At 51.2% G+C, this 22817-nt stretch overlaps 11 protein-coding genes across 11 annotated transcripts; 6 read left to right on the plus strand and 5 right to left on the minus strand.

Annotated features, from left to right (window-relative positions):
* Positions 1 to 1107: 1107 nt before the first annotated feature.
* EURHEDRAFT_463536 (FAD-dependent oxidoreductase) lies at positions 1108 to 2843 on the minus strand (the record flags this gene model as incomplete). The annotated part of the gene is made up of 4 exons (XM_040784891.1): positions 1108 to 1761; positions 1809 to 2173; positions 2228 to 2499; positions 2542 to 2843. 4 exons carry the CDS (start codon positions 2841 to 2843, stop codon positions 1108 to 1110), a joined length of 1593 nt encoding a protein of 530 aa, XP_040635734.1.
* Positions 2844 to 2914: 71 nt separating this feature from the next.
* EURHEDRAFT_485611 (Zn(II)2Cys6 transcription factor) lies at positions 2915 to 4822 on the minus strand. The gene is made up of 6 exons (XM_040785556.1): positions 4767 to 4822; positions 4692 to 4720; positions 4118 to 4642; positions 3654 to 4067; positions 3401 to 3607; positions 2915 to 3349 (listed from the first exon to the last, which is right to left on the minus strand). The coding sequence occupies exons 1-6, from the start codon at positions 4793 to 4795 to the stop codon at positions 3225 to 3227; spliced, it is 1329 nt and encodes a 442-aa protein (XP_040635735.1). The 5' UTR covers positions 4796 to 4822; the 3' UTR covers positions 2915 to 3224.
* A 244-nt stretch (positions 4823 to 5066) lies between these two features.
* EURHEDRAFT_463300 (phytanoyl-CoA dioxygenase) lies at positions 5067 to 6080 on the plus strand (the record flags this gene model as incomplete). Its single annotated transcript, XM_040784864.1, has 3 exons — positions 5067 to 5355; positions 5406 to 5846; positions 5902 to 6080. 3 exons carry the CDS (start codon positions 5067 to 5069, stop codon positions 6078 to 6080), a joined length of 909 nt encoding a protein of 302 aa, XP_040635736.1.
* Positions 6081 to 7135: 1055 nt separating this feature from the next.
* On the plus strand, positions 7136 to 8399 carry EURHEDRAFT_202641 (uncharacterized protein). Its single transcript, XM_040777941.1, has 2 exons — positions 7136 to 8040; positions 8089 to 8399. The coding sequence occupies exons 1-2, from the start codon at positions 7206 to 7208 to the stop codon at positions 8235 to 8237; spliced, it is 984 nt and encodes a 327-aa protein (XP_040635737.1). The 5' UTR covers positions 7136 to 7205; the 3' UTR covers positions 8238 to 8399.
* A 3-nt stretch (positions 8400 to 8402) lies between these two features.
* EURHEDRAFT_415754 (putative GPI-anchored cell wall protein Pst1) lies at positions 8403 to 9963 on the plus strand. Its single transcript, XM_040782777.1, has 5 exons — positions 8403 to 8563; positions 8617 to 8983; positions 9031 to 9688; positions 9737 to 9880; positions 9931 to 9963. Exons 1-3 carry the CDS (start codon positions 8494 to 8496, stop codon positions 9509 to 9511), a joined length of 918 nt encoding a protein of 305 aa, XP_040635738.1. The 5' UTR covers positions 8403 to 8493; the 3' UTR covers positions 9512 to 9688; positions 9737 to 9880; positions 9931 to 9963.
* EURHEDRAFT_380419 (amino acid transporter) lies at positions 9605 to 11275 on the minus strand (the record flags this gene model as incomplete). The annotated part of the gene is made up of 7 exons (XM_040779295.1): positions 9605 to 9688; positions 9737 to 9880; positions 9931 to 10343; positions 10399 to 10874; positions 10921 to 10993; positions 11044 to 11057; positions 11124 to 11275. 7 exons carry the CDS (start codon positions 11273 to 11275, stop codon positions 9605 to 9607), a joined length of 1356 nt encoding a protein of 451 aa, XP_040635739.1.
* A 640-nt stretch (positions 11276 to 11915) lies between these two features.
* On the plus strand, positions 11916 to 12734 carry EURHEDRAFT_463470 (alpha/beta hydrolase protein; the record flags this gene model as incomplete). Its single annotated transcript, XM_040784884.1, has 1 exon — positions 11916 to 12734. One exon carries the CDS (start codon positions 11916 to 11918, stop codon positions 12732 to 12734), a length of 819 nt encoding a protein of 272 aa, XP_040635740.1.
* Positions 12735 to 13052: 318 nt separating this feature from the next.
* akr1 (putative aldehyde reductase (AKR1)) lies at positions 13053 to 14312 on the plus strand (the record flags this gene model as incomplete). Its single annotated transcript, XM_040784871.1, has 6 exons — positions 13053 to 13099; positions 13153 to 13339; positions 13386 to 13478; positions 13532 to 13711; positions 13763 to 13891; positions 13947 to 14312. The coding sequence occupies 6 exons, from the start codon at positions 13053 to 13055 to the stop codon at positions 14310 to 14312; spliced, it is 1002 nt and encodes a 333-aa protein (XP_040635741.1).
* A 243-nt stretch (positions 14313 to 14555) lies between these two features.
* EURHEDRAFT_380422 (MDR family NADP-dependent oxidoreductase) lies at positions 14556 to 15746 on the plus strand (the record flags this gene model as incomplete). The annotated part of the gene is made up of 4 exons (XM_040779296.1): positions 14556 to 15237; positions 15293 to 15362; positions 15420 to 15471; positions 15519 to 15746. The coding sequence occupies 4 exons, from the start codon at positions 14556 to 14558 to the stop codon at positions 15744 to 15746; spliced, it is 1032 nt and encodes a 343-aa protein (XP_040635742.1).
* Positions 15747 to 15844: 98 nt separating this feature from the next.
* On the minus strand, positions 15845 to 17908 carry EURHEDRAFT_463327 (S53 family peptidase; the record flags this gene model as incomplete). The annotated part of the gene is made up of 3 exons (XM_040784865.1): positions 15845 to 16967; positions 17017 to 17382; positions 17433 to 17908. The coding sequence occupies 3 exons, from the start codon at positions 17906 to 17908 to the stop codon at positions 15845 to 15847; spliced, it is 1965 nt and encodes a 654-aa protein (XP_040635743.1).
* Positions 17909 to 20089: 2181 nt separating this feature from the next.
* fos-1 (sensor histidine kinase/response regulator Fos-1/TcsA) lies at positions 20090 to 22150 on the minus strand (the record flags this gene model as incomplete). Its single annotated transcript, XM_040784890.1, has 1 exon — positions 20090 to 22150. The coding sequence occupies one exon, from the start codon at positions 22148 to 22150 to the stop codon at positions 20090 to 20092; it is 2061 nt and encodes a 686-aa protein (XP_040635744.1).
* Between the last annotated feature and the right edge of the window lie 667 nt (positions 22151 to 22817).

Below are 22817 nucleotides of genomic sequence, written 5' to 3' on the forward strand. Positions count from 1 at the left end.
GTATCAACAAGGCAGTGAGTCAAATGACTCACTGAGCAGTCATGCGATGCCATTGACTCATTTGCATAAGCTGCAGGGTTCTGGGGCAATGCTTTTTTTTTTTTTTTTTTTTTTTTTTCCCTCTAAATATAAGGCTTTACGCACAATCTATGCTCAATATATTAATGAACCAACCTGTCGAATCCTATCTTCATCCGTTATATGCTCATAGTCTAATGCAGCCGAAAATGAGATGAAATAACAAAATCAAAATAACCACCTAAGCGAAACATCCCGAAAAAAAGAAACTTTCGCTTATAGAGGCAGCATAATCCCATATTGTCCTTTCTATCCAGTAGTACATGGCAGCATCGTTCTTTCTCGTGTCGCCTTTCTTGTCCGTGATTTCTCCAATGTCCCTTCTCGCCATTTCCAGGCCACAGCAAGACAGCCGGCCGGGCCAACAAGAAACGTTCCAAGTGTGATATAGAGTGTTGCCTTCTTCCAGCTGATGTTCGTTGCGCGAACTCTCCGCAAGTCCCAGGCAGTAAATAGTAGCCACAATGTTATAGATAGGCCGGTGAAGATGGGCTGTGTCACAGCTTCAGCTGTAAGGTATTCATCGAGAGGAATTTGTTTGCTTGGACATAGCGTAAATGCCACCATCCACAGGAAATGGGCACTGCTGGTAGTCACAAAGATTAAGTCCTGATATTGCGAGATATACGGAATATCTGTATCTCCCCATGTCGCCTCTAATCCTTTGGGGATATCTGTCAATCTTTTGAGGATTTTCTGGACGAGAATAATCACGAAGGGAAGACTAATATGAGCGAGTAGCAGTGGCCCCCCAAACGAAACATTTGGGATACCCATGGACACCTCAGCGAATGCATGGTAGATGGCAATTGGGTACACAAGAACCAGGGCAATTGGTAAGGCTTTGGCGGCTGGGAGCGGAATAGTCCTGGGAGACGGATAATAAAATGCTCTTTTGTGACTGAGCAGGATATAAAGCGCAAAATACGCAGCCATCGCCACGCCCCATCCAGTAAATAATGCAACGAGGATGAATGAAACAGCACTAGAATTTTAGTCAGTGAAGCAATGGGTACTATTAGGAAGACCTTACCTGCAAAGTGGTCCCATCGAAAATTGGCTGCGGTATGATTCAAGACACCAGAATGTGTTAATTGCTATGACGGAGAGAGCAGTGTACATTTGGAAAGGTGAAACACTCTCCCTCAGATGCGCTGTATTCCATAACCGATTTTCGTCTGAACTGGCTTGGCTGACCAACACCCTGTTAACAGCCGGGGCATTCCATAATAGAGCAAATTGAACTAGTCCAAGCAGTGTAAATATTGAAGTCCAGATAACAGTCAAATGCACCTCTCGCTTTTGAGGCCGAATGTCAACTTCGTCTTCGTAAGGAACTATGCCTCGCTTGGGTGCCGATGGCAAGTACTTCAAAGGGACTCCGGGCGTGCACGCTTCTGCAAGCATAGAGTGGAGGTAGCTCTTGGAAATCCTACTGATGAGATGAAGCATGAAAAATTTCAACAACGCATTGTCTAGAGATTCTAAACGCGCTAGAGTGTGGCCGTCATTCATTAGACTTTTGGTCCTAGAGCCTCGATCCTGCTCGAAATCGGCGAATGCAGCTTGAATCTGTTCGCCCGTGGGAACTTTATTATTATCTGTCAATTCCTTCAACTGGTTTGCAAGGTATGCGGCAGATTCGAGAGCAGAGGCACCGCCTTGTCCGCTCAACGGGTGGACCTTAATGATATCAATTATAATTTAAGCAAAGAGTGCAGGGATCATACCTTGTGCATGGAATCACCGATTAGAATGGTCCTTCTATGATAGCACTTACCCATCACATACTCTTCTAGTGGAACCAGCACTGCATGTGTTCTATGTTGATAGAGATCTCTCAACGTTATACCGGGCTGTAGCACGTCGTCTTCAAATCGGGCAATGGCCTTTTCCTTGTCATCATCTGTGTATCGCGGAATACCATGGCTCTGCTTCGCGTTTTTGAAAAATGCAAACCAATATATCTTTCCTTGAATACTTCGCTGATACAAATAGTTCCGATTTTGGTAGCAAGATCTGGAAGTAGTCGTGATGTCCGACTGCTGAAGACCCTCAGAGATACCAAATATACAACTATAGGTACTCCTGATTGCTATAGAAGTCAGTAATACTGTCATATTGATGAATCCATAGCAAGGTAACATACCTCCTCGATCTTTTTTTATTTGAATGTCATCAGTTTCTTCATCGATAATCCTCCACATCTCCTGTCGAATCCGGCTGTGGACACCATCCGCTCCCACCACAATACTTCCAGTGAAGACGCGTTTATTTTGTGTCTCAACCCTTGCGCCATGTTCCAGGTATTCCACTTTTACTGCATCGCAAGATGTGTAGACCTTGGATTTATCGGCCAAGTTCTGGTAGAGAATATCAACGAGCTGCCGTCGCTCTAAGGCCCACATTTTGTATCCAAGTCTGTATTAACATATTAGAAGAGATTTTGGTTATATTGGCTACCTTAGCACTGACAACGCTTCCAAATCATCTCCAGCATTTGGATCAACACTCAAAACACTTCCCTTTGGTCCAAATAGCCCTCCATCGTTGGCTGGCGTACCCAGTGCCCTGACTTTTTCGAAACAGCCTAATTGATCGACAATACGGGCAGCCTGTGGTAGCATGGTGAAGCTTGCCCCTAGTTGGGGCGCAATAATATCATGTTTCTCAATTAATGTATATTCAATGCCATGTTTCTCGAGCATGTTGGCCAGCGCCAAACCGGCAACGCTGCCGCCCACAATCAACACACTGAACGCCATCGTCCCATAAGTTGGTCTATATTATTAAAAGATTGACATTATCCAGTGTGGTTGAAATTTGTGCTGTCGAGCTGATGCCATTCTGATCTGGTTTTGACCGTCGCTTGACAGGCCTCACGAACGGTGAGAATCATTCTGAATAAAATTACCCGAGTAATACGCCGGAAGTTCCTACCGAGAAGCATCATACGATAGGACACCAAGTGGTGGGTGATACCCGAGCGTTGCGCAACAGTCCTATGCGGTTTATCGAGTACTTTTTGCAGTTAGTGGCTGGCTATTGGTTCACGGGTGTGATAATGGAAAGGCTAACTACAGATCTTTTCCTGGGATTATTTCTTAATGCATCGGATTGGCAATATTTGTTTCACAATCATATCATCAACCGGATGTTTTCGTTAGTGAATTCAAAACACTGGAAACAGGCCATCCGGTCTTCCCTCCCCATTTTTTCAACTCAGTGGTAAGCTCTACGAGCATTTCAGGCTGTCGGAGCCAAGACCCGCCTGTTTCATGAGTGAGCAAAGGGGATGCAAGTTAGAGCATGGGGAACGAACAGAAAGATATTGGCCCAAAAGAGTTGACCCATACAGGCGCTGAGTTGCTGGATATTGCCAACGCGCATACATGGATAGCGTGGTATTCCAGCTTGGCTTCGATTGACTTCATCCTTTCAATATGTTGCAATGTGTTCATCACGTAAGGAACTGGCTCTGCAAGACAAAGGATTGACATCGCAGTGTGGTAGTACTGTAAGCTAGCGGCTGAGATAGTCAGCTTAGAGAAGAACGTGCTAGTGATGCCACGTACTATGCCACTTTGATGTGTTCCATGCAGACGGGAACCGGCTTCCTCCGCGAAGTCCTGGGGTGATGATAGGCCCGAAAGACGAGGGAAGCGAGGCCTTCCAACTATTAAGGTCCTCCTTCAATGAATCCCATTCGCGTTTATCCAGAGCTTCGCCATCTTTGTGCAGACAACGGTTGATGACTCTGCCTAATATGTATGATATGTAGTTGGCAGGATCATTCTCACCGTCGAGTAACGGCGGCTGTTGATCTTTCAGTTCTATCATCAAATTGCGCTTTTCCATGAGAGCAACGGTTATGTCTTCTCGGAGATAGTTCCAAAAACCAGCTCTCATCAAGCCTGGCTCTAGATCATTCGGACCACTTGCTATTAACGAGTATGAGCCTCTGAGGTGATTCTGAGCACTGACATTCTCTAATTAAACCATCAGTTGTTGAGCGACAAGATAATTGTGGGATACAGACGGGATATGATTTCATATGACCGGAGAATGCAAATCGCAGCAAGTGTTTCCCCGGTTCTGAACTCGTTTATATTTTCAGTAAGAGACAGTAATGCTTGGACACTTTCCAAGTGGTACGCATCCGCCACTTCCGATAAGGAATCATTGGAATGATTGGAGCTCTGACTCGCAGCAGAAAATGCCAGGATGGCGCTCAATAAAAGAGAATTCTGTCTGGCACGGACTGGAACCATGTCTTCAAAATGCCGCTTCCTGTCGTTCAAGTCATACCAGCTAGCTAGATTTTCAATGTAATGTCGAAAGATACATGCGACTCGAGGATTTTGAAGTGCTTGTTCCGGATCCGTAGTGGATATATATTTCCCGGGATCTTGGATGTTCGTTTGAGTCTCATAGGTTTGAGCCTCACGGCTAGCGGTGTCTGCTACAGACAGCCTTGAAGCTTCACTGTAGCCATTAGTGTGCCTCCATTGGCAATCCCTAGACCATCGCCCGCAGCGAAGGCATGCTGGACGATGTCCATCGCCTAGGACTGTCAGTTTTCCGAACCATAGGATTTCACTAGGCGAACGTACATTTAACCTTTCGCTGTCTGCATGGCTGGCTGAATGAAGTCAATACCAGGTTTACCAACGAGAAAAATGACTTACCAGCGGTTTTCAAGTAAAGGTCGCGGCATTACCAATGAATGGAAGTGCGTTTTTGCATTCCTTTTGCATTGCTATGGTTTTACCGGAATACCGCGAAGTTTTGCGAGTTTCGATTACTAATTTGCGTTAACCAATGAGGGTACACAGAAACCGGAACTATGAGAGAAGATATATGTATTCACTGAAGCTATAAAAGGCCCGATTTTCACACAGAATGCATCGGCATCCATCAAGATACACGAAATGCAGCGGCTCGCACGTTCCGAGCTCTTCAAGCCCCGACGGTTCAGTTCGCGCCCCATGTCCAGCTATCCCACCAACATCCGGCCATCTCAAGATGAGGTGAGAAACAAGCAATTGACACCTCAAAACCTCGAGATTGCCATTCGCAGTCTCTATCATGACGGACTGGTGGTGGTAGAAGACGCCATTCCGCACGATTCCCTCGACCGTCTAAACACCAAAATGGTCCAAGATGCACGCTTCCTCCAAAGCAAGAAAGAGAACAGCCCATACAACTACAACCCGGGTAATATCCAGCAAGACCCACCTCCGGCACGGGAATACTTCGATACAAACATCTTCCTAAGTAGGTGCTCCGTACGACATCCAACAATGACACCATCTAACAGCATTCAGACCCCATCGCCACACAAATCACCACGGCTGCACTAGGGTCCCGGCCCAAATGGACCTTTTTTTCGGGAAATTCAGCGATGCCACCGACCGAAGAACATCCCCCAATGTCGCAGCCTGTGCATTCAGATGCCGATTTTGACCACCCGACGCACCCTTTCGCCTACGTCGTGAATATCCCGCTCATCACGATGACGCCCGAGAATGGCTCCACGGAACTATGGCTAGCAACGCATAAAGATTCAGGACTGCATGTACAAGAAGGGATGCATGGCGAGCGAGCCAGTGGACGAATCAAAGCAGATGCTTTAGAGAAGCAAAGAGCAATTCGCCCACCATCGCAGCCAATAGTACCCAAAGGCTCGTTTGTTCTCCGCGATCTCCGACTCTGGCATGCCGGGATTGGAAACCAGACCGATGTAGTCCGGATCATGCTGGCGATGAGTGAGTGTCTATGTGCCTAGATCCATTGCGGGGAATGTCATGCTAACCAAAACAGTCCACTTTGCCCCGTGGTACCGCAACCGGATGCGGTTGGAGCTGTCGGACAGCCTCCGGCCGGTCATTGAGGAGCAGAAGGATCTAGATATTCCGGTCACCTGGGTGAGTGAGGCGGAAGCCTTGTCGAGGTATCTGAACCGGGGATTTGGCAATGAATATGACTTTAGCCAGAGTTGATTTGGTTGAATAAATCGATTCATTATGTGGCGCTATCAATACCCCCGTATCACGAACCCGTATCATACCCCGTATAACACTCCCTATAAAGCAGCTATTATATGAACATGCCAATCACACCCCGCCTCCGCTTGGCTCGGATGCGGGGAAGTCGGGGATATTTTTAGCGAATTTATTGTCCTCCACGACTTCCTCTTCGATTCTGCTACAGACATATGGCCTGATCGCTATATTTCTCGCTCACCGATTGCCTTCTCGACTACCTGCCTGCCCTCCAACCAGGAGTCTCGTCGATGCCGCTCAATCATAATCCCTGTTGTGTCCCCGCTGAGCTTTACGCTCCCCGGATTATATAGTGCCATGCGGATTGGCAGAGGATGTGAGCGTTGTCGGCATCGCCATATTCGATGCACCGTGCGAGCGGGCGCTTCGTCGTGTAATGCCTGTGCTCGGCTGGATAAGCCGTGCCGTCTAGACCCGCGCTTTCGCTTCAAGACGGTGCGCCATGTTTACCACAAGAGCCATGGCACGCCGTCGCGGTTTGAATTGGCTTGGGATCCGGAGCAAGTCTGGGTGAATTATCCTCGGTCGTGTAGGTCCCTCACCCTGGCAGCCAAGCGCATGGCTAATCAATACAGTGACGTTCATCCAAGAACCTGCCGAGGAATCGTCAGAATGGAGCGCCGACTCCCCAGAGCCACGACCGGCAGATGAGCCGGTTCCGCTGCTTCCGCCCAGCTTTTCAGAGCCGGGTTTGGAAATACCAGACTTGGCGTCAATAGATAACACAGGTCTCGTGACACCACCAATGGTGTCTGACGCCGGGCCAGCTGTCGTGTCGACCGCCATTTCACCTCCTTCTGCCAATGGAGTTGCATCGCCGCTCGCTTCGACTAACTCCTGGGGAGGGACTTCGTCATGGGAGTCGTTTAGTCCGAGACCGATCACTTCTGCCACCTTGTCGTCTAGAGAGGCCTATTTGATGCGGATATTTATTTCTAAGATTGCACCATGGGTAGGCCACACCTAGGGTTGGAATGAATAATGCTAACAATATAGGCTGATATATGTGACCTGCAATCGCATTTCACGACCGAAGTCCCCCGTCGGGCCCTCCAGGTGCCCATGGTCCTCAAGGCCGTTTTGTCCCTATCCGCACGACACGATGCAATCATGTCGGGCTCAAGCGACGTAGAAGCGTCCGAATACCACGGACAATGTCTAGAACTGCTAATCGCAGTACTTGCTCAGCCAGAAGGATATGACGACAACCTCTTGATTACCGTAGTGATCCTGCGGTTCTATGAGGAACTGGAAAACAGCACAGACGAAAAGTACCACCTCCTAGGTTCCAACCGACTACTCAACACCATGTCCAAATCCGCCTCTTCCGGCGGCCTAGCTGAAGCAGTCAGCTGGCAGTTCCTGCGCCAGGCCATCTACGCCTCGGTCGTGCAGTATCAACCGATGTCGCTGGACCTGGAGAACTACGAGCATTCGTCCGTGTTCCAACGCAGCGACGACGCAGCCTATGCAAACGTGATTATCTTTCTCTGCGCTCGTGTCATCCAGCTCTGCGCGCGAACTGACACAGAGGCTATGGATGAATCGGCCTGGCATCAGATCGCTCATAGCGTGGAACATTGGCATCGCGCAAGGCCAATCTCATGGCAACCACTGCGGTATCGACCAGCCGATCCAGCAGAGAGCCGTCCATTCCCAGAACTATGGATGATGTCGCCGCCAGCGGTGGTGGGATTGCAATACTACCACGCATCATGCATATTCCTAACCTCATCAGACGGCCACTGGCAAACCGTCGGCGACTACGATCTCGCGCGACTGCGTCGCCAATCCGAGAAAACTATCGCGTCGCATTTGAACATGGTAATTGGCCTAGCGCTGTCGAACGAAACAGTCGAGAACGCATTCTTCATGGCGTGCCATTTGGTACATCGCTGTAAGTCGTCCCTACATCAAATTGTATCCGACTAGTCTAATTGGGCAGATGGATACTGTCTTCGGCACCCTGCCGAACAGCGCGGGTCGCTCAAGTTCCTGGCCCATGTGGAAAAACGCGTTGGCTGGCGGACAGCGTGGATGGTGGAGGAATTAGAGCAGCAGTGGCAGGAGCTGTCGACATTGGATTCATGGTAGCGTTCGTATAGAGTACTTCAATAGAGATAGAGTGACATGTATATGTATTTTCCTTGATATGGATCGAGCAAGCGGAGACAAACAATGCTGCCTGTGCCAAAAATAGACATCCGGGATGTTTAGCCGGCATCAACAAAGTCTAATAAAATTTGACGGACATGCATACTTTAGCTGTCAGGGCCCTCGAGACCCTTTGTTGTTTTTTACTCTGTCAGTCTGAAATTGACAGCTCCAGCTCCAGCTCCAGCTCGATGCAATGAGCCCTTTCAGCCTGTTCCTGGCCGTGCTGGCTCTGGCTGTGTGCCAGTGCGTCGTTGCCGATTCCTGTTCGTCCCGCACTGCCCAATGCAGAAAATATCAACGGAACTGACGTCGCCAGGCCAAAACACCACGATCTCCTCCCCGTCCGATGCCGACCTTTTCGTCTCGTGCGACAAGGTCGAAGGCGCCCTCACCGTCTCCGAATCCTTTGACGGGGTCTTGAACCTCACCGAGATAAGCCGGATTGAAGGCGACTTGACCGTGACGAATGTCGGGGGTATAACAAAGATCAACCTGCCGGCTCTTGAGAAAGTGGAGGGGACGGTGACGGTTACGGACAATGGGGGATTGAAGAATTTGACACTTTCGGGGTTGCAGAGTGTCAGTGGGAAGTTGACGGTGCAAGGGAATAATGGATTGAGTTATGTGAATTTACAGGATCTGGAAGACGTGGAGGGTGGTCTCGCCCTGGTCGGAGGGTTTAGGTTTGCTTTCCTTTCAGTTTATAACGAATGCATGGCTAATGGTGCAGTGTATCCCTCCCCAACATCGACGAGGTCAACGGCGACACCACAATCAAAGGCGCCGACATGTCCTGCGGCGTGTTCGACCGCCTCGCTGCAGACAGTGTATTCACCGGCTCCTACTCATGCTCAGCGTCAAGCTCAGGGCTAAGCCCAGGCGCCAAAGCCGGTATCGCCATTGCAGTTATTCTAATCGTCTGCATCATCGCCGCTGGTATCTGGTTTTGTCTACGGCGTCGACGCACAGTGGCCGGGCCCACAGATGAGGGTGACGTCGAAAAGACACAGTACCATATCTTCAACACGAAGTCAATCCTCCGTCTCCCCCGCAAACCATTTCCCCCGAAACAACCCTCCGAGTCTGTCCCCATGCTAGACGGAAGAATGATACTCGAAGCAACACCCGGCGAACGACGCGAAAGACGACCAATTTACGAATTAGATGCCGGACCACAGAGTTCGCATCAGCGGCCCATCAATCATGAATGACGAATCAATGAGTATATGACTATGAATGTATGAATGCTATGTCATCGCTGTAAACAAACGCTCTCATATGTACACAAATGTATATTCCACGCATTACGAGTTATTCCCGCATGAGAAACTGTCACTGCTGGGGTTGTCGTGGATGGACTTGCCGGAGGTGTAGAGACCCAGACCGCACTGTTTCGGTTAGCGTTGAATGTATTGGGGTGGATAAGGTAAACGTACAATGAGTCCGGCAATACCGACGCAACCGACGTTGATCACAGTAAGAATCATCTTCTTCCACGAGGCGGTGTATTCGCCGCGGTTCATGAAAAGCCAGAAGAAAGCGGGCAATCCGAAACTGAACCAGCTGCCAAAGATCGAACTCTGCAATCTTGTTAGCTATGAATAAACAAGCAGGTTTGAGGAAAACGCACGATCAAACTCAACAAACTGTCAAACACCGGCACAGCCTCGGCAATAATCCACGCAATAACCCACATAACCAAGTTAATACCAACCCACGACCCCGTGGCGACAAAGTCCCGCTTGTGCATCCGGTCGGTTCCCGCAAAGATTCGCAGGTAGATGTACTTGCATCCGACGTGGCAGAAGACGACACCGGCAATGATGATGGTCGGCAGAGCAATCCCGTAAGCGACCTTTTGCATGATAGGATTGGTCGAGCCCAGGGCAGGCGAAGTGACGCCATCACCGGCATAGTTGTAGGTCACGGCGGCGACGATGATGTAGATGATAATGTCAAGGACTTGCAGGAGGGAGAGGGCTTTGGTGAAATCGCGGGGATCCTTCAATTCAGCCATGATACCGAAGTAGGCGACGTGGCCGACTATTTATGTTGTGTTAGAGCGTTCTTGCAGCGTTGAGTAGAAGGTTCGTCTTACTGTAGGCAAAGATGATGTTGGTGACGGCGGAAAAGGCCGTGACCAGGTCGGACTGGGCCACGGCCTTGATGGGCATGCCACCGGGGTTTTGGATGCCGAGACTGATCATACAGATAATGACTGCAGCGGTGATACTGGTGAAGGAAGCCATGGACAACCACGATACATTGTTCAGAGTCCGCGGCAGCGAGCAGATCAAGGAGATGACCAGGCCGACCACGCCAAAAACGATGGTGCAGGTACCGTGATCGGTCATAACGTTAAAGGCGACGGAAAACGTGACCAAGTGACTGGCCATGAAGAAGATGATAAAGAGCAGCTGGGCGATACCAAGGAACTCCCGGCCAAAGCGGCCCATGAGGACCTCTCCGGCATCCGCCATACTCGTGACGAACGGATATCTCAGCTTAAACTGCCCCATGAGGTAGCCGGTATATGTCGCAATGATACCGATTCCGACGAGGATGATCAAGGATCTATGCCAATTAGCTTCGGTCTTCGCAGGGTAGGTGGGCTACTCACGGAACCAAACCGAGCGTAGCCACAGCAGCTGGCAGGGATAATACACCCAGCGAGATGGTCTCGGCAACCATGACTGCATACCGATTAGTTTCGTTCTGAAATCTGGGGAAATGTAGTACACACGTAGTCCACATTGCCTGTGCTCCGTAGTCAGCATACACGGTCCGGTGAAGAGAATTCCTCATGGGCGACAGGGTACATACCACCACGACAACACCTTGTATTTAACCTCAGCCTCCTCTTCATTTCCAAAAGCGTCCTGCGCCGTTGGGTCGAAATGTTCTTTCAGATCCTTTTCTTCATCTTGGTCGTGCCAAGGGGGGTATTCGGCCGGGGTAACGGGGTCGACAGACATGATGGTGCAATTGATGGATATGGGGTCACCACTCCACGGGGAAAGCCAGAAATAAATAACAGAAACCGGCAGAGAAGAAGGATAGAATAGAGAAAAGAAGGAGAAAAGAAAGAAGACGCCATGTTTCAAAACGGTTGGCGTCGGTCACGGTACGGTTCTTTGCAGTGGGACCGGGCCGGTGTTACTGATAAAGTTAAGATAAATGCGACTTTATTCCAGTATTATTCACGACTTTGCCTCTGATAAGCCCGGAGAATGCTAGAAACGGCGCTTTCCATGGTGGTGATGAGCCCTACCCTTACCGAGAAGAGCAAAATCTGCACTCCACACAACGGAGGTTGACCGAAAGTCGGAGATAGGACTGGTTGGCTATGCTTAATTTGCTTAATTCTGAGGCAGGAACGCCCCATCCCCGGACTGAGTCAGTGGCGCTAGTGGTGACCGGTGCTCGACTCGAGTATCTTCCCCGAGCATTCTCCATCTGTTCCTATGCCTTGTTGCCTTGTGGCACGTGCTATGTCGGCCTCAGGCTTTTCGCCGGTCGGTCCCGTGACATTTCGCCGTTACATCATGAACTTATCATTCCATATAAGCCCAAGTACTGCATACTCTGCTCCCATGGGTTCTTGCATATCGTATAATGGCCGAGCTGGCTCCCGAGTTCAAGAAGCTCTCCGTCTCAGTCGACGGCGTTGATCTGTCCGTCGCCGTCGTGCACGCCCCTGGGGACCCCGAACTAGCACCCATAGTGTGTCTCCATGGCTTTGGTTCGACAAAAGAAGACTACTACGATCTCGCCCACCATTCCCCCTTTCAGAACCGTTCTTTCCTGGCCTACGATGCCCCAGGCTGCGGAGAGACCGAGTGCTCCAACCTCTCACGCATCTCGGTGCCTTTCCTAGTTCGCACCGCCGAAGCCGTTCTCGACCGCGTGGGAATCACCTCGTTCCACCTAATTGGCCATTCCATGGGTGGATTGACGGCGCTGTATCTCGCGCATAAGCATCCAGAGCGCGTACGCAGCTTCGTGAATATCGAGGGTAACCTAGCACCGGAGGACTGCTTTCTCAGTCGACAGGTTGTCACGCACGACGATCCGCAGCTGCACCCCGAACAATTCTTCCAAGACTTTATCGACCGAACCCGGCGTTCCCCTGCGTTCTCGAATGCGCTGTATGCGTCGAGTCTGCGGCACAAGGTACGTCCCGGGGCGGTGCGGGGTATCTTTGGCTCCATGGTCAAATTGTCGGACGAGGAGGACCTGATGGGGATATTTTTGGGTCTACCGTTCCCGCGCATGGTCATGTATGGGGAACTGAACAACGGCTTGTCTTATTTGCCGCATCTGGAAGAAAACGGGGTAGAGTTGGCCGAGATCCCATACAGTGGGCACTTCCCCATGTACTCCAACCCCCCGGAGATGTATAGACGCATTGCGGAGTTCCTACCGGAGTGTTAACCGGTATTGCATGTACATGTGTGCATTCGCTCATATCCCATAGCCATAGACCATATAACCGATTCACCCGTCGGGTAAATCCACCCAATTAGAAACAGAAATGCTCTCGGAGGAGACTGTCCCGATGATATCATGTCCCAAAACAGTAACATTACTTTCTGGGGATTCCCAATCGGTTTGTTTGGCGGGGTCAGTGGGATGATGCCACAATTCCCCGCCTATAAACCTCCTCTACCTTCCCCTTCTCTCTTTTTTCTCTCCATAGTCTCTCATCACTGCACTACTGCTGCTACTACTGCTACTGTTACTACAGTCACCATGTCTCTCGGAAGAAAAGTCACTCTCAACTCCGGCGCCGAGATCCCGTATGTTTGATTACCCCCTATGCATCCTTGGTACCAATCGGCTAACGTCACAGTCAACTGGGTTTCGGTACCTGGCAATCGGCCCCCGGTCAGGTCGGTGAGGCCGTCTACCAGGCTCTCAAGGCCGGCTACCGTCACCTGGACCTGGCCGTCGTCTACCAGAACCAGCGTGAAGTCGGCGAGGGCCTGAAGCGCGCTTTCAACGATGTTCCCGGCCTCAAGCGCGAGGACATCTTCATCGTGAGTAACCATACAGACAGGATGAGAGGTGATGCTAACTGAGTAGACCTCCAAACTCTGGAACAGCCAGCACCACCCCGACGATGTCGAAAAAGCTCTGGACGAGTGCCTTGCTGAGCTCGAACTTGACTACCTTGATGTGCGAGGTTCTGCTTCTCGTGATTGTCGGATCAATATTAACAGTTGACGCAGCTCTACCTCATTCACTGGCCCGTGGCCTTCAAGCGCGGCCCTGAGCTCTTCCCCCTCGCCGCCGAGAACGACTGCGCCATTGACAACGACATTTCCATCGTCGATACCTGGAAGGCCATGACCAAGCTTCCCAAGGAGAAGGCGCGCTCTGTCGGTGTTTCCAACTTCTCCATTGACCACGTGCGTATATCCAACGGGAGGTAAAGATATGCTACTAATGCAGTAATGCAGCTCGAGGCCCTCGTCCAAGGCACCGGTGTCGTCCCCGCCGCCAACCAGATCGAACGCCACCCTCTCCTCCAGTCCAACGCTCTGATCAGATACTGCGAGCAAAAGAACATCCACATCACTGCCTACTCGGTGAGCAACACCCCCGAAGTACTCTAGATAACGCAAACGGGCACTAACAAAACAGGCCTTCGGCAACAACATGGTCGGTGAGCCCCTCCTCATCACCCGCGACGAAGTCAAAGAAGTCGCCGAGAGCGCCTCCAAGCGTCTAGGCAAGACCGTCTCCCCCTCGCAAGTCATCCTGGCCTGGTCGCAGACCGGCGGCCACAGCGTCATCCCCAAGTCCGTCACACCGCACCGCATCGTCGAGAACTTCCAGGAGATTGAGCTCACGCCCGAGGAGGTGGAGAAGGTTAGCAAGATTGGCGAGGCCCCGCGGCGGTACAACACCCCCTACGTTGCCAACTCGCCGCGGTGGAACATTAATGTTTTTGGCGAGGCCGAGGAGGAACCGGCTACGTACAAGGTTAATGTGGGTGTGGGGGCATAAAGGCGTGCATAATGTACACAGTTAGTCATGAATTCTACGATCCACAATACACAAATCAGTCTAGTCCAAGATCGTCGTCCCATTGCGACGGAGCAGTACGGAGTGCATAAAGTTACTTTTAAGTTGCATCTGCACTGCACTCCGGGAATTGGTTCCAGTTACTCCTTTTTACGGCTCGATATATATATCCTTCATTCCCACTTTATTATCAACATTCGCAATCAACCAAGGACCACCGCCACCATGCAAACCCGCCAATGGACCCTGACCAACAAACCAACCGCCCTCCCAACCCTCTCCGGGCCCAAACCCACCTTCACCCTAAACACCATCACCCTCCCCACACTACAACCAGGCCAAGTCCTCACCAAACCGCTCTACCTCTCCAATGACCCTGGCATGCGCCCATGGATCTCCGCGGCCGCAGATCCCGCACGGCAATACCTCCCCCCAATCCATGAAGGCGATGCAATGCGTACCGCCGCCATCGTGCGGGTTGTCGAGTCTACCTCCTCGAAACTCCCAGTAAATATTCTAGTCTTCGCATTCACAGAATGGCGCGAGTTGAGTATCCACGATGAAAGCGAGTGTCAGCCCCTCACTCCAATCCCGGGTCTGGATATCGCACATTTCCTGGGCGCATTCGGCATGCCTGCTATCACGGCGTACTACGGGCTTAAGGAGATTGTCAAGGTGCAGCCTGGGGAAACGGTTGTTGTTTCTGGGGCTGCGGGTGCGACGGGAAGTATGGCGGTACAGATTGCGAGGAAGTTGCTGGGTTGTCGGGTTATTGGGATTGCGGGGACGGATGAGAAGTGCAAGTGGGTTAGGAGTCTCGGTGCAGAGGAGTGTGTTAATTATCGGTCTGAGTCGTTTGAGGAGGATCTTTTCAAGGCGACGGAGGGTTATGTCGAGGTTTACTTTGGTATGCCCTCACCTAGACATGGGATTCGATTTGAAATATTGGCTGATACGTGAAGACAATGTCGGCGGCACCATTCTCGATCTCATGCTTACCCGGTTGAAGCGCTTTGGACGGATTGCTTCTTGGTAACCCCCCCCCCCTCTCTCTCTACTTGTACATGTATAGAATGCTAACAGTAACAGCGGCACTATCTCAACCTACAATTCCACCGAACAGACCTACAAGAACCTCTTCGTGAGTCTGTCCTCCCTATCCTCATATAAATCGGCTAACAAAGTCAGGAAATCACCCAAAACCGCCTGAGCATGCACGGTTTCTTCGCCTACGATTACTTGCCTCATATCCCTGCGACGACGGAACTGCTCGTCCAGGCGTGGAAGGATGGGAAGATCGTTCTGGACGATGAGATGCAGACCATTGTCGATGCGGGCTTTGAGGATGTTCCGGGTGTTTGGTTACGGTTGTTCGAGGGGAATAATACTGGGAAGTTGTGTACTAAGATAGTTTAACCACACTTGAAGATATATATATAGACAAAGGAATTATCATTACCTATTACCTGGGTATTAAAACCCTGGTACTAGCTATTCATATCATAAAGATCACATTACGGCTGGTCCATAAACAAGTCCAACAACTTAGGGTAGTTGGGGGTTCCCAAGCCAGTAACCGGGTCCCAGCCAGGGACAGCCTTGAAGGCAGTCACACCGCAACCCGAGTTCTCTCCCTTAACAATGTCGTTGAATGCCTCAGGGTGCTCATACAACAAAGGGTTGACGAAACCAACTGTCGACTTGCCCTTAGCCAGCCGCTCCTCATTAATACGGGTGAGGATAGCCGCGAACACCGGCGCAGCAGCAGAAGTACCACTGACCAGCGACGGCAGACCACCAGAGAAAACAAGGACGTTGTCAGCGACAGCCGCAACGTCAGGGTAGGCACGGCCGATACGGTTGTAGATACCGCCGTTGTCGGCGAAGGAGCTGTTGTCGACGGACTCGTAGGACTTGTGGCCGGGGTCGTACTTGGAGAAGTACTCCTCAACAGCCTTCTTCTGGTAGTCGGCGCGCTTGTAGATGTTACTGAAGCCACCGCCGGACGGGAACTTGGTCACGGCCTCCTCCTGGTCCTTCTTGGGGTCGGCCAAGTGGGGCAGGTAGGTACCACCGGTGGTGGTGAGGTAGGGGCAGGTGGCGGGGAAGTCAGGGGCGAAGACCTTATCATCTTCGCCCAGGCAGTTACTGGGTCTGGGGTCGCCGCCGCGGCTTTCCACACCGGAGTCACCCGAGGCAACCACGACAGAGACACCCTGCATACCGAGCTTCATGAATTCATTGCACTGGCGGCGCTGGTAGGAGATGGGCAGGGACGCCTCGGCGCCACCGTAGGAGATGGAGATGACATTAGTCGGTTTGTAAACACCGCATTGCAACTTGCCCTTGTAGCCGCCCTTAACGTCATGGGGATACGGAGGGTCCAGGGGAGATGTCTCCGAGCAGTAGGAGCCGTCGATGGCGTCGAGGAAGTTGTTCAAGAAGCCGTCGTAGGTGTAGTTCTTCTCGTAGACAAGGTCATCGGTCTGGAACAGAATCGAGTTCTGCGGCCAGATGATGGGGTACGAGATCTGGAAGTCCAGGTTGGACTCGGCGCCGGCATCGAGCGAGCTGTTGGACGGGGCCTTGGCGCCGTCAATGGCCTTGAGCTCGGGGTGGGTGCCATCAGGAATGGTGCTACCATCGTCAGCTTAGATGAAAAGAGAAGAGAGCGGGCAGGGCATACGGGTAAACGCTCGAGAAGAATAGGTCCAGGTCATCCTGGTTGTAAATGTCACCCAGGCCCTCAAAGATACCGAGCTCGTTACCCTTAGTAGCCTTGTCACCCTTGGTCAAGTTGTACATGGCCTCAATACACGGCGGGGTGATGGCCACATCACAGAGACCCAGGAGGTTACCCAGGAGCTCGACCAGGGGCAGGTCCAAGGTGCGCAGAATCGGGGGCAATAGACCCTGAGAACTGACACTCGAGCGCTTTTGGACTCCTGATTCGTCGGTCGGCTTGGCCTGCTTCACATTGCTGACCTCCAGCAGGTTGACACCGGGCTTGATGAAGTCAATGTGGCGTTGCACATGCTTGGGGACGTGGTACCTATACGCATGAGCAGCTGAACTAAACTACAACGGGCAAGAAAGACCTACTCGCGGCACGCAACATGGTTCTTGCCAGTATCCTGGTGTTCGTACACGTAGTACTTGGTCCGCAGCAAAGACTCCATCTCCTCGGCATCAGCATCAAACTGCAACCACTGCTTGTTCACGGACTGCGAGATGCGGTGTCCCGCAATGCCCATGTTCTCCAACCAGTCGCGGACGCTGTCCACGGTCTCCTTGGATGGAGCGAAGAGATCATGGATCTCCTCGGGGGTGTAAAACTGTCCGTACCGCGACGAACTGGGGTGCGAAACATCCATGAGGAGATCATGGCCGCGGTCTAGGTTGGACTGGGTCAGACCGATACGCATCGGCAAGCTAGCGGATCCGTCCAGTCTTTTTCCCTCGCTCCACGAGGCAGGCAACGCATCCCGGCGTTCGTGAACAATGTAATCGTGCGAAGAAGCAGGGGCGGCCAGCACGTGGGCGGCCATTGCGCCCAAAAGGAGAAGAGAAGACTTCATTTTGACAAGCTTACAAGCCCAGCTCGTACTCTCCTGGGATTATTGACAAACGGAGCTGAAGAAGGAAAGCATCAGAGACAGGGTGTCCATCCCGTATATATACGGAATGTGCACTAAGTCAACCTAAACATGCTGTGGAGGTCCAGCTCAATCAGCCATAGTGATCATCGCGTCCCATTGACGGTGATTGAGGAGAAAAGAGGAGCAAAGCCAACTCCGCAAAGTCTGTTGTCTAAGCACTGCCGATGCCTACTTTTCCAAGGTTGGGCCAACGATAAGGTGAACAAAGCCTCTTGCTATCCATGTCTATCGCTATCTCTTATCTCTTATGGAGTAACAATCGACGGTCCCGGTCTCCGCGTGAAGAGATATTTCCGTAGCAGTTGCTCATCCCACGTGAGAAACAACTTCCGAAATGTCTCTGTCTATCCTCACTTCCTCTGCTCTGGCACAAGTACGTGGTGCGTCATGACGGACTCATACCGCGAGGGGTTTTATCATCGCGGCGATCCTGGCCGTAGTGGAAGAGACGGTTCCTGGACAATCCTTAGCGTGCTCCGGTGTCTCTGTGTCCGTAACATTCTGAACATCGCAAGACCTCCTCAATTCTAGTTTCGACGGATCAACCTGTCGAGCTGGTGCAAGCAATCGCACAATGCGGTGTGATAATTCCAATTGCACGTATTAAATACGAACTGGAAGCATAATAAAGCCCGGCAAAGCCTATTGTGAACCACGTCTTCCATGCAAGATAATTATCGCGCGTAGCATGCACTCTACCCGGAGTACGAGGTACTGCGCAATGGAATGACAGCGGGTCCGCCGTCCAGTATGCATGAATCGTAGAGGTATCCTGCGTTGGTTAACCCGCCCCTAAACTCAAGCACCAGGGAAACGAGGCAAGAGCTGCCGTAAATCATCTCAATCCGGCAGCCAAGCAGTTCAGGCTGTCCCGAAAGGGAATAGGAAGCAGAAACTATTGCCATTGCCGGCGTTGGGTGCAGAGATCGACCGTCGTGCAAGATTCAGGGGGTGGGCCGAGGAGGTTCTCGGATGCATTCTCTTGTGATGTTACCGGGATCCTATTTCTTGTTGTCATTCAGATATTGTAGTTATCTGCTTCTGCTGTGTCATTGGCGGTATTCAAATGTATCTTGTCCTTCGTTATTATCGTGTGTTGTCGTAGCCGGGGTGCCCCCTATGGATCAGCGAACCCGCTGTATAGACTTAACGCCGCCCGAAAAGGTAATTAACATTAAGCAAACAAGTTAGAGCCAAAACACCGCGACTGTGGCGAATATTTATCTGCCGACAATTCACCGGGGGTCACAATAATCAAAAAGGCAAATGGAAGAAACAAAAAGGTAAAGTCCGGAGAGTCAAGCACAGGAGAACCCTCTGCCTAGCAGCCCGGGCCAACATCAACAACAACAACAACAACAACAACAACAACAACAACAACAACAACAACAACAACAACAATCACGCAAGACTCTTCGAGGGTCCAAACACGAGGGCAACGCCGGGTTAGATAATGATCAACCGTTGCGCACGGGGATGGCTTGTCGTTCCTCCAGTTGTTTTTGGTCAGAGTATCGCTCTTGGAGAGGAAAATCATAACGATTCCATTCAGTATCATACACATGTCTACGCTCATTACTCGTACTCGTACAACGATTCTTCCCCAATTTTTGAGCGTCCGTGTGAAGCTGATCCGGACGGTTCTGCCTACGCATAGACCTTGCGGTCAAGTCGCTTGGGTCTGGGCTATCATGGCTGGAGGAGCGATGACGATGCTCTCATTTGAGAGCTTGCTGGTACTGCTCAGGGCCGTTAGTGTCGCCGATGGACGTTGTACAAAATAGTGGACAAGAACAAACTAAGAATGAAAAAGGCGTCTAAATGCAGGAAACGTACCGTATTGTCGGGTGCCAGCAGGTTCATGGTGCTCATAAGTCCCGATGGTGGATGATGATGACGGGTTCCGGAGGGAGACAGACCGTATGCGTATTCCAATCTTGCGTGAGATTGGACTTTCTTGGTGTTGTCGATATCATGATACTCGACTCGGTTTGCCTGAAATCCGTCACAAGTGAAACCTGAAATGCGAGCCAGATGATAGTGTCTCAATGAAATGAAAAACGAGACAGAGATGCCCAACTTCTCTGCCATAAAACCCCATCAAACAATCCACTTCCAAAGCATCCTTAACAGCTGCTGCCGATGGATCGGTTTTGCTAAATAATCATTCATCCCCTTCGCCAAATACGTCTCCGCATCGCCCTTCAACGCATTCCCTGTGAGCGCAATAATAGGCACATCAATATGCAATTCTCGAATCTGCGATGTCGCATCCAGCCCGCTCAAGACCGGCATACTAACATCCATCAAAACCACGTTATATGACAGCGGACGCTGTTGGACCATTCGCACCGCCTGCGCCCCGTCCCATGCGACATCAACGCGCTCGAATCCCACGCTTTGCAGGAGTTTTCGCATGACCATCTGGTTGACCATGTTGTCTTCGACAAGGAGGATGTGTTTCTGGGGTGCGATCTTGCGGATTTCTTCGGTTGGGTCGAAAGTTTCTTCGGAGGCGAGGCCGGCTGCTCGGGCTGAGTCCACCTCGTCCGTGCAATCCATTCGCGCTGCTACCCAAAAGATACTTCCGCAACCGTCTGGGTTTGGTCTGAATCCGACCGTCCCGTCCATCAGCTCGGCTAGACCTTTGCAGATCGAAAGACCCAGCCCTGTCCCTTGATACTTCTTGGTGCAGGAGTCTGCGAATCGTGTGAATGGGGTGAAAAGCGTGTTTACGGAATCGGCCGGAACCCCGATACCGGTATCGATGACTTCAGTCAATATCTTATAGGCGTCTCGCTTTTCCTCGTCAACGGAAAACGACGTGTGAATCCTGACGTTGCCTTGCTCGGTAAATTTGACTGCGTTCCCGACGAGATTTTGTAGCACTTGCCGGAACCGAAGCGGGTCGCCTTTGAGATACTGGGGGAAGTCATCTGGAAGATGACTGGTCAATTCAACGCCCGGTTTGAGAAGCGGGTTGCAGTTTCGTACAACGGCGTCGATGATCGTTCTGACATTGACGATATCCGAGTGCAATGAAAAGGCCCCAGATGATAGTTTGGAGTAATCCAAAACATCGTTGATCACCTGGAGCAGAATGGAAGTCGAGTCTTCAATAATAGACGCATACTCCTGCTGCTGCTGATTGAGCTCGGTGCTCGTCAACATGGTCAGAGCCAACAGCATGCCGTTCATCGGTGTACGGATCTCGTGGCTCATGTTGGCCAGGAAGTCACTCTTGAGTTTCGAGGATTCCTCAAACGCGGCAATTAAACGCGCCTCGGAGGCCTTGCGCTCGGTCAGGTCCCGGGTGACTTTGGCGAAACCGACATGATGTCCAAACTGGTAGATAGGCGTCACGAGGACGTTGGCCCAGAATCGTGATCCGTCGCGACGATACCGCCAGCCTTCATCCTCCACTTTGCCATCGCGCAGACAGACTTCGAGTTCTTTTGCAGGCTTCTGTCGCAAACAATCCTCGTCGCTGTAGAAGATGGAGAAATGCTGTCCGATAATGTCATCCGCTGAATATCCATTCAGCACGGCGGCGCCGGAGTTCCAAGTCGCAATGTTCCCGCGCGTATCGAGCATGAAGATGGCGTAGTCTTTGACGGTGTCCAGCAACGTCCGGTAAGTTTCGTTAATGTAAGTCTGATTGCTGTATGCGCGGGATTCTGCGTGTTCGTTGGTGACATTCTGGGTCTCGAGGACCATATAGATCAGCTCCGGGCCGTCGAGAATTGGTATCAATCGTAGAGAGAAGTAGGAATTCGTATCGGGAAGATGGATGCCGTCAATCGTCTGGATGTCGCGGCTGGTGACGGCCGCTCGCAAGGCGCCGCTAAAGGTCACAATATCGGGGGATGGGACGCATGACGAGATATCGTAGATGCACTTGTCCAGCAGCGCGTCTCTGCACTGGTGGAAGAAAGCAAGATGGCTGTCGGATACCTCGACGACTCGCAGAGAAGCGTCAAGAAGAATGGTCGGGATGGGTGTTAAGCGGTAGATTCGGGTCATGGGATCATCGCGCCGGCGCGGACATTCGTGAGTGTGTGGACTGTAGTCCTTTTCTCGTTTTCGATTTGCTTCTTCGTAGTCCTCTTCTTCGTGTCGTTTCGTGAGAAATAGATCCTCCTCCGGGGGCGGAGTCGCCATTGCGACGGTGACGGGTTCACGATTCGCGATTGTGAGCCGGAGGAGTTGATTATTAGGGACCATCGTGAACCGAATTGAACCGAGTCGCCGTGTGTCGACACAGTCAAGATGATGGTCCAATTTCCATGCGCAAGTATAAGCGAGTATTCGGAAGTCGCAAATGGAAATAGTGAGGCGAGGATGAGTTCAAGATTAGATATTAAGAAAAAAAGAAAAGAAAAGAAAGAAAAGTTAAAAGTGCACACCAGTCCAGCTCAGCGCATCCAAGACCGCAAGTTGCAAGAATGACCACAACTTTTGACTTCAGATCGACACCAGCCAGCGTTAGTGGACGGTAAAAAACACCGACAGTTGCGGGGGACGCGTGCGCCGAAGATTCCAAGGATTTTCTAGTGCTTTTCAGCGTCTCAGGAGAAGTAGAACCATGGTAGACCGGGTGCGGAGGTGGTTGGTTATCAACAACCAAGGAACAGAAAGCACACAATGGCGCGTCCTTTAAAGTAATATTAAGCTGTATTATAAGGGATATAGGGGAGGAATCCCGGTCATCAGACTAAGAAGCCGAATGGAAGCCGTGGAAGACGCATGAGACGGAGGAGTGGGAACTGACGGAACCTGATACACCAGCGGTCGGAGGAAAATAAATGGAATCCTGAGAGAGGAAATA

This window comes from Aspergillus ruber, assembly GCF_000600275.1.
Source record: "Aspergillus ruber CBS 135680 unplaced genomic scaffold scaffold00029, whole genome shotgun sequence".
Lineage (NCBI taxonomy): Eukaryota > Fungi > Ascomycota > Eurotiomycetes > Eurotiales > Aspergillaceae > Aspergillus > Aspergillus ruber.